This window comes from Penaeus monodon, chromosome 8, assembly GCF_015228065.2.
Source record: "Penaeus monodon isolate SGIC_2016 chromosome 8, NSTDA_Pmon_1, whole genome shotgun sequence".
Classification (NCBI taxonomy): domain Eukaryota; kingdom Metazoa; phylum Arthropoda; class Malacostraca; order Decapoda; family Penaeidae; genus Penaeus; species Penaeus monodon.
The window spans coordinates 34,565,573-34,575,829 of NC_051393.1; the positions used below are offsets into that span (position 1 = coordinate 34,565,573).

At 42.7% G+C, this 10,257-nt stretch overlaps 1 protein-coding gene across 1 annotated transcript in view; it reads right to left on the bottom strand.

The window, feature by feature from the left end:
* LOC119576314 (zwei Ig domain protein zig-8-like) overlaps nt 1-8,510 on the bottom strand; it is a 46,288-nt gene extending 37,778 nt beyond the window's left edge. Inside the window, exon 1 of the mRNA XM_037923935.1 lies at nt 8,065-8,510. Within this exon, the coding sequence (XP_037779863.1) occupies nt 8,065-8,155 (91 nt within the window). The 5' untranslated portion in view covers nt 8,156-8,510. The remainder of the gene's footprint in view (nt 1-8,064) is intronic.
* Between the last annotated feature and the right edge of the window lie 1,747 nt (nt 8,511-10,257).

Consider the following 10,257-nt stretch of genomic DNA (forward strand, 5'->3'; position numbering starts at 1 on the left):
CAGTAGCGATCCGCATGAACCTGACTTGAACTACTAACCATCTCTGATAGATATGAGAGTAGATAAGGGAAATGACAACAGCAATCCGCAAGGATTTACTCGAACCAATTGTCGTAACACAGAGAAGAAATAAATGTCAGCAAGCATGAATGAGTGAAAATGAGTGACCCCACACAGAGAATGAATCACAAACACGAATATTAACATTCAACATTACAAACTGAGATAAATAAGCAATGCTAGCTATATAAAATTCTTTCAACTACCACACTGAATTCAACATTTAATGATATGCAACAAAATGTGCACATGAATGAATGGTGACATGAAAAAAATATTCACAAACTATTTAGCAAGCAAATCTTCACGGGGTTGGAAAATATGAATTGCCGAGGTAGCCATGTCTAGCCATGCATGTTAGACTTCATATAGTCCAGGCTTAGGTCATCCTCTGTATAAGTAGAGACCATTCCTACTGCCGGATATGATACAAGCAGCTGGAGGAAGCATAGCAAAATGCTGTACACTGAAGTGAACAGAGCCAGGAAAATCTAAGAATAACCTGCTTTTTTCTGCGTATCTGTGATGGGCGCTCGTGACATTCCCTACGGATATCTACGATTCACATGATTGCCTGGGAATTACCCAAAACATGCAAGCAACTTCAAGAGGGTGAGAAGGGTGTGATTAATAATATTCTAGCTTAAACCTTAGTCCTGCATTAATTAACAGACGTAACAGCGGGTCACACCAACTCAAAGTTGCCGATCGAACGAATAACTTCAGTTTTACCTGTACCTTCCTCGAACGTCAGACCGCAGATCTATTAGGCGTTTCCGCAACCCCGGGGTAATATTGGGCAATCCTGTGCACTATGATATGGGGGAAGATCCTAGTTATATTCAAAATAATAAATTTTAATGAAAATGCGTTACACGCTCCGTTCTAGTGCCGATAGAACGTGTCACCAATAAGCAATGTAACAGTGCTACAGTTAATCCCCTAGGTGTTAAAAAACAACAACCAAATTACAGGAATTAGCGGTCATCTCTTGACCTTTTCCACGTTGCCACCGACCGGGAAAAGAGAAAGCGAGGTCAGGTCGGGGCGAGGGGAGGAACGAGATAAAATGGAATGATATTCGTGATAAGATAAGATCACAAATGCGTTAAATTTGTTGCAGTTGAAACAACAAAAATCTCTAAAAACGAGAGAAATTAATTAACTACTTAACTAATGAACGATATTCATGTTTGTTGACCACATACCGCGATCACACGGTAAATGCGATCTGAGGTCAAAAGAACAGTGTGAGAACGTGCCATTTGCAGTCATTTAGCACTTTTTACCCAAAAAAACAACCACTTAACACATTTATGGGAGAAGGAAAGGGAAAAAAATAAGAAAAGGGGGCCCGAACATGTACTTACGTGGTTTTGTTTTCTTAGACATGTATTGGTTAACTGCAATGGTAGTCACATAGTTGCGATTCACAACACAAGTAAAGGGGCGAACACACGCGTTGGACACAAACTCTCTGAGGCCTTGGTCATCCTCGGTATAAGTAGTGACCGTTCCAGCTGCCGGATATGATAGACGCAGCTGGAGGAAGCATGGGGGAAGTGAGGTGAGGTCACCAGTCCCGTCTGCTATATTGTACAGAGAGAGAGAGAGAGAGAGAGAGAGAGAAAGAGAGAGAGAGAGAGAGAGAAAACGAGAGAAAGAGAGAGAGAGAGAGAGAGAGAAGGAGAGAGACAGAGAGAGAAGAGAGAGAGAGAGAGAGAGAGAGAGAAGAGAGAAAAAGCGAGGAGAGAGAGAGAGAGAGAGAGAGAGAGAGAGAGAGAGAGAGAGAGAGAGAGAGAAGAGAGAAAAAGCAAAGGATCGCTACTGACGTCTCCCTCTCCTATCTTCTTCTTGATCTTTGTGAAATAAAACACAAACGAAAAAAAAGACGAAAATGAATTAAAAACGAACATTAAAAACTGCAAACGCGTGACGTTACCGGACCCGTTCCGACGGGCACGCCTATTGGCGTGATAGTCGTAATATAAATAACCGACTAGTGGTACTTAACACTCTTCTCCGTTGCTTTTCTTGTTCTCTTACTATCTGGCCCTTACATGTATGATCTGGTTCCCCGACTATATATAGCAGTCGGACCGACGATGACCGACGCGGCACCAAAGGAGGACCCTGCTGCAGAACCGGTCACCTTAGGATGCTGTGGGATGGACGTCACCGGAAGATCGCCAGAAGTCTGCGGACCAGGATGTTTGTCAGAGTAGGTGTTAAGCCATCCCATGATGTAGTGGATGGGCCCCGCCTGGCGAGACACCTGTAGATTCAGCGAAGGACCAGGAACTCACCAGTGCAGGTACCAGTCACCCCAGGATGCTGCGGATGAGTGCTGCCCACCTGGACGACCGCAGATCCAGTCAACTCCAGGAGCTCATCAGCACAGGATCAGCCGCCCTGAGATGCCGCCCCCTGCCTGGACGCCCGTAGATCCAGATGAAGATTACGAGGACATGAGGACGAGCATGCAGCCGAGAAGTACCTGGACGAGATCTGTGAGGACGTGTAGACGAGGACGCCGCCGAGCTAAGCCTGGACAAGGACTACGATGAAGTCTAGATGAATTCAAAGTCAAGGAGGACCTGTGCGAGATGTTCGAGGACATGTGGACGTCGAGGACGGACAGATTACACCGAGGACCAGGAAGAAGAGGACGATAGTTCGTGCCTAGTGCCCGACAGGGACGAGCAGCCACGAAGATGCACCAGGACAACACATGCGAGAACGAGATGACCAGCCAAGTTAGGTCACACTTGAGGCAAATCTAAGGCGTCTTGAGGGCAAGGCGTGAGTAGGTGGCCGAGCAATATGGCATATACATAAACCTATTTCTGTAAGCCATTTTCCCAGTAGACCACGTGGCTGTTTACCACGTGGCTCCAAGTCCAATTGGAACCATCGACTCAGTGAGGGCGTAGATGACGATGTTACCTGACCTTACCTGACCTGACAGTTTGTGCCTAGCGCCCGGTGTGGTAAGGTTGAGCCATCCTTCGCCTTCAGGAAGGGTTGGCCTGACACGTGACCCCGCGCTTACCGCTTTACCCATAGACATCGGCTCGTGTGTTCCCTTACTGTGCTGTACTCTTAGCAATAAAGAGTCAAGCCGTATAACAACTATAACTATCCCTGAAAGCCACTGCACCAGAGCTCTTATAAACTCTTACAAAGAGAGAGAGAGAGAGAAGAAAGAAAAAGCGTGTAGAGAGAGAGAGAGAGAGAGAGAGAGAGAGAGAGAGAGAGAGAGAGAGAGAGAGAGAGAGAGAGAGAGAGAGAGAGAGAGAGAGAGAAGAAAAACCGAGAGAGAGAAAGCGAGAGAGAGAGAGATAGAGAGAAGAAAGAATAAGTGAGAGAGAGAGGGGGGGGAGAGAGAAGAAAGAAAAAGCAAAAGAGAGAAAAAGAGAGAGAGAGAGAAGAGAAAAAAAGCGAGTGAGAGAAAGGAGAAAGAAAAAGAGAGAGAGAGAAAGCGAGCAAGAGAGAGAGAAGGAGAGAGAGAGAGAGAGAAAAGAAAAGCGGGAGAGAGAGAGAGAGAGAGAGAGAGAGAGAGAAGAAAGAAAGTGAGAGAGAAAAGAAGAGAGAGAGAGAGAGAGAGAGAGAGAGAGAGAGAGAGAGAGAGAGAGAGAGGAGAGAGAGAGAGAGGAGAGAGAGAGAAGAGAGAGAGAGAGAGAGAGATAGAAAGCAAGTGAGAGAGAGAAAGCGAGCAAGAGAGAGAGAGAAACGAGCGAGAGAGAGAGTAGAAAGCAAGAGAGAGAAAGCGAGTGAGAGAAGAGAGGAAGAGAGAGATAGAGAGATAGAGAAAGAATAAGTGAGAGAGAAAGACAGAGAGAGCGAGAGAAGAGAGAGAGAGAGAGAGAGAGAGAGAGAGAGAGAGAGAGAGAGAGAGAGAGAGAGAGAGAGAGAGAGAGAGAGAGAGAGAGAGAGAGAAGAGAGAGAGAGAGAGAGAGAGAGAGAGAGAGAGAGAGAGAAGAGAGAGAGAGAGAGAGAGAGAGAGAGAGAGAGACAGACAGACAGACAGAGAAGAAAGAAAAAGCGAGAGAGAGAGAGTATACGATATGGAGGGTCATTAACAGACGTGACCGTTGACTTTACCCATACTTTCCCCCCAGCTGTCTCTCTATTCCTTCCACATCATGTGTTCGGGGGACGCTCACTTCTTATACCGAGGATGATCTAGCTTAGACAGTCCATGCTCAGCGGTCACCATGCGTGGGTCATCTCGACCCCGCGCATCGCTTTTACCTAGACATAGTCATGTATTCCCTTACTTGTGTTGTGAGTCGTAAGTACATTGATTACTCCTGCAAAGTCATTGTAATAGGGTGTTGAACTCATTATAACTGGTAGCAGCAGAGCCGTTGCGTCCTCTGGGCTCTCAACACAAACACACATCCTCCGAAGAAAAAACGCTCGACTACTCCCGAATACCATGTTTACAAAACCACGTGAGTACTTTTCCCTTCCTTCCTCTCCCATAAATGTGTTAAGCTGTTGGTTTTGTTGGGTAAAAATGCTAATAGACAGCAAATGGCACATTCTCAATCTATTCTTTTGACCTCAGATCACATTACTGTGTGATCACGGTATGTGGTCAACAAACAAGAATATCATTCGTTAGTTAAGTAGTTAATTAATTTTTCTCGGTTATTAGAGATTTATATTGTTTCAACTGCTACGACTTTAATGCATTTGCAATTTTATCTTTATCACGAATACCAGTCTATTTATTTCTCCTCTTGTGTTTTCCTGTCTTGACCTGACCGCACTTTCTTTCTCCCTTCCGGTCGGTTGAGATGTGGAAAGGGTCAAGAGAGGACCGCTCATTTTTACCGTAATTTGGTTGTTGATGTTTTGTTGACATCTTGGGGATTAACCATAGCACCGTTACATTGCTCATTGGTGACACATTCCATCGGCGCTTGAATGGAGCTTCTAACTGGATTTTATATAAATTTATTATTTTGAGTATATCGTAGGATCTTCCCCCATATCATAGTGCACAGGTATGACTGATATATCCCAGGGTTGCGTAAATCGCCTAATAGATCTATGTAGGTACATGTAAAAACAAAGTTATTCGTTCGATCGGCAATTTTCGATTTGGTGTGACCTGCAGTTATGTCCATTAATTAATGTAGGACTAGGGTTTATGCTAGAATAATTATTCGCTTATTAATCACATCCTTTTCACCCTTCTCACTCGCTTGCATGTTTTGGGTATATCCCAAGCAATCGTGTGATTTGTGATAAGTTAGATACCCATAGGGAATGTCACAAGCACCCATCACAGATACTCAGGAAAGAGCAGGTTATTTATAGATATTCCTGGCTCAGTTCGCTTCAATATATGGCATTTTAGGTATAGGATCCCTCCCGCATAGCTAGACATGGCTACCTCAGCAGTTCAGAATTTCTGACCCTGAGAAGATTTGTTTGCTAAAAAACTTGCGAATATTTTTTTCACGTCACCATTTATTAATGCGTACATTCTGTTGCATATCATTAAATGTTGAATTCAATGTGGTAGTTGAAATAATTTTATATAACTAGCATTGCTAATTTATTTCAGTTTTGTTATAGTGAACGTCAATCTTCGTGTTTGTGATACCTTTCCTGTGTGAGGTCGCTTTCACTCTCATTTACGCTCGCTGTCACTCATACACACACACATGCACCCTTACACACTTACTCACTCACTCACTCATCCATGCAGAACAAAAGACACTGAAACCTTTTCATTAATAGGGTTTGTTGCTGTCGTAGTGCCGGCATAAAGATCTATGGTGTACCTCTTTAGCCCGCAATTTTGTCAGTTGTGACGAGTGACTCGTACATGATTTTACATTTGTTTCTTCTCTGTGTGACAACAACTGGTTCAAGCAAATCCTTGCGGATTTCTGTTGTCATTTCCCTTATCTACTCTCATATCTATCAGAGATGGTTGGTAGTTCAAGCCAGATCACTACTGACATCTCCCTCTCTTATTTTCTTCTTTATCTTTGTTAAGTAAAACACAAAACGAAAAAAAAAAGACGAAAATAAATTAAACACGAACATTAAAAACTGCAAACTTAAATAAATATCCAGCTAGTGGTACTTAACACCCACTTTCTCTGTTGCCTTTCTTTTTCTCGGACTGACGATAACCGATATGGCACCGAAGGAGGACCTTGCTGAAGAAACGGTCACCTTAGGATGCTGTGGGAAGGACGTCATCGAAAGATCGCCAGAAGCCTGTGAAACAAAATGTTCATCAGAGCAGGTATTAAGCTGCCCCATGATGTGAAGGGCATCGCCTGCCCGTAGATCCAGCAAAGGACCAGGAACTCGTTAGTGCAGGTACCAGTCGCCCCAGAATGCTGTGAATGGGCGCCGCCCATCTGGACACCGCAGATCCAGTTAAACTGCAGGAGCTCGTCAGCGCAGGTATCAGCCACTCTGAGATACCGAAGAGGACACCTCCTGCCCAGATGCCCATAGATCCAGATGAAGATTACGAGGATATGAGGACAAGCATGCAGCCGAGAAGGACCTGGACGAGATCTTTGAGGACGTGTGGACGAGGACGCCGCCGAGTTAGGCCTGAACAAGGACTACGAGGAAGTCTAGATGAATCCGAAGTCAAGGAGGACCTGTGTGAGACCTTCGGGGATGTGTGGATGTCGAGGATGGACAGATTACACCAAGGACCTGGAAGAAGAGGACGACAGGGACAAGCAGCCACAAAGATGCACCAGGACAACGCACGCAAGAACGAGGTGACCAGCCAAGTTAGGTCACCCTTGAGGCAAATCTGAGGTGCCTCAAGATCGAGGCATGAGTAGGTGGCTGAGCAATATAGGATGTGGAGGGTCTTTAACAGACCTCACCTCCCCCCATATCTCTGGCAGCTGTTCATACATTTCCCCCCAGCTGTCTCACTATTCCTTCCACACCACGTGTTCGGGGGATACTTACTACTTATACAGAGGATGACCTAGCTTAGACAGTTTGTGCCCAGCGCCCGACATGGTAAGGGAGGCCTAGCCTCCGCCCTCAGGGCGGGTTGACCTGAGACGTGACCCCGCGCTCACCGCTTTACCCATAGACATTGTCTCGTGTGTTCCCTTGTGTTGCACTCTTCATTAATAAAGAGTCAAGCCATCATACAATTATAACTACCCCTGCTAGCCATTGTAATAGGGTTCTGAAGCCCGAGAGAAAGAGAGAGAGAGAGAAAGAGAGAGAGAGAGAGAGAGAGAGAGAGAGAGAGAGAGAGAGAGAGAGAGAGAGAGAGAGAGAGAGAGAAGGAGTGAGAGAGAGAGAGTTTCGTTGTCATTTTAATGTTCACTTTTAGAGTGCTTGCCACAGATAGTTTATCGTGTAATATGTTAAAGCTTTGGCAAAGTTTTGTAAATGTACTCTCTTGTTACACCTGAAATAAAGGTTAAAAGAGAGAGAGAGAGAGAGAGAGAGAGAAAGAGAAAGAGAGAGAGAGAGAGAGAGAGAGAAAGCGAGAGAGAGAGAGAGAGAAAGAAAGCGAGTGAGAGGGAAGACAGAAAAAGCCATAGAGAGAGAGAGAGGGAGAGAGAGAGAGAGAGAGAGAGGAGAGAGAGAGAGAGAGAGAGAGAGAGAGAGAGAGAGAGAGAGAGAGAGAGAGGGGGAGGGAGGGAGGGAGGGAGAGATAGAGAGAGAGAGAAGAAAGGAAGGAAGGTCGGGAGACGAGGGAATGGGAGAAAAAAGGGCTGAGGAGAAAATTATAAAGCCGTAATCATAAATTATAAAGCCGTAATTATAAATTATAAATTATAAAGCCGTAATTATAAATTATAAATTATAAAGCCGTAATTATAAATTATAAAGCCGTAATTATAAATTATAAAGCCGTAATTATAATTATAATTATAAAGCCTTTAAAACAAATAAGATCAGACCGAGAGTGACAGATCTCAACTTTGAAGGCCCAGCGAAACTCCCCACCAAGAACATCACATATATTTAAATCTTACTCACCAGTTCCGAAGGCCGTGCTTGCTTTAAAGACAGAGACGAGCATTACAGAGACACATCGTGCCACATACCCAGACACGCCGTGGCACCTCATGACAATACCACTTTGCTGAGGTGCGGCGCTGGTATGACGTTCGAGGTGGGGATAGTTGCTTGACTTAGGTCCTCAACGCTTCCGTGTGCCCTCCTGACACGAGCTTCAGTGCATAGCCAAAAATGATGATCAAAAAAATAAACTAACCACAAGGAATTCCCTTCTTCTCTCAAAGTATTATTTAAACTATATATGGATGTTATTTTTCTGTTTTCTTATATGTATATAATCATCACAAGTCGTCCATTATCACAGAGTTTTGCACTTTCAAAGACCATGAGAACAACAAACGCTTTCTGTACATCATTCAGATGATACTAGCTGTCACACTAATTTCTTTATTTTTCTTATTTTGCCTTAGGCCTATCTGCAAAAACAATGTGAAATTTTTTTGACAATTAGAGTACATTTATGTATACTATGTCTAATGCTGAAACTTAACCAATATTGCAAAAAACTGATTCTATAAAAAATATTCCATGGAATACATACACGTGTATGGTGCGTGCGTGCGTGTGTGTGTGTGTGTGTGTGTGTGTGTGTGTGTGTGTGTGTGTGTGTGTGTGTGTGTGTGTGTGTGTGTGTGTGTGTGTGTGTGTGTGTGTAATATATATATATATATATATATATATATATATATATATATATATATATATATATATATATATATATATATATATACATGTTGCGAATTATTGCTGCTATTCTCTTTGATATACCTAGCATAACTATCATCATTACCACTGTTATTGATCGTTCTAGTTGCATTACATTTTTTTTATTATTATTATTAGCATTATTATTATCATCAACTGAATATTGTCTTTGTTGTTCTTAGTATTATTGTTATCATTATCATGCTTGCTATAAATATAGTTAGTTACTAAAATATCATATCCTTTTCATTATTATCAAGTTCATTATCATTGATCAGTATGGATAACATAACACAAATACTATGTTCCATATTCATATGCCAGTTTTAAAACGACAATTTCTCTCAAAATCAGCAATACATCTATTGACATCTACCAATACTTTTATAAACCTGAAAAAAGGAACTGAACACACCATAATGTACAGCCCTCCTTACGCTTACGTATCACATGTCAAAAAGTATTAATAGACGATGATGATAAAGAAAATGATGGTGATGATGATGATGATGATGATGATGATGATGATGATGATGATGATGATGATGATGATGATGATGATGATGATAATAATCGTATTAAACATGATAACAACAACAACAACAATAGTAATAATATAATAATAATAATAATAAAATAATAATAATAATAATAATAATAATAATAATAATTTTCGTAATAAACATGATAACAACAACAACAACAACAATAGTAACAGTAGTGGGAAGGTGGACAGAACGCTGCACATTCATGTACGTACATGAATGTGAAAGTAGGTCAGTGACCGTGACGTAATCAGTGACCTTGACGAAACCACAAACCGCAAACCGCAACCAATGTCCACAACAACATAATCAATACCCGGAAATCATTAACCTACTTTCACATGTGCATTTTATGTTCGCACATGACGCATCATAAGAGAAATAATGAAACAAATGATGTACTACAGACGAGTATCCCCTCCAATGCAGGTGACAGGTGACATAGATTAATGATCACAGCGTAACCACACAACCTTGTCGAGAGTGAAAGCAGGTTAATGACCACGAGGCAACCACTAGACCATAGCTAACGATGGCTAACGCGCACACCTTGCGGTTGAAAATGGTGCATCATAACAGAAAGATGACCACTGAATGTGATTAACTAATCAATATCCGTATCCGAAATCATTACTCATAACCAGTGATGTACAGACGAGTATCCCCTCCAATGCAGGTTGACATAGATTAATGATCACCACGTAATCACAAAACCTTGTCAAGAGTGAAAGCAGGTTAATGATCACGAAGCAACCACTAGACCATAGCTAACGATGGCTAACGCGCACACCTTATGGTTGAAAATGGTGATCATAACAGAAAGATGACCAATATCCGTAACCGAAATCATTACCCGTAGGCGGGTGCTACAGATGGACTCCCCCCGCGGCTCCTCCCCCAC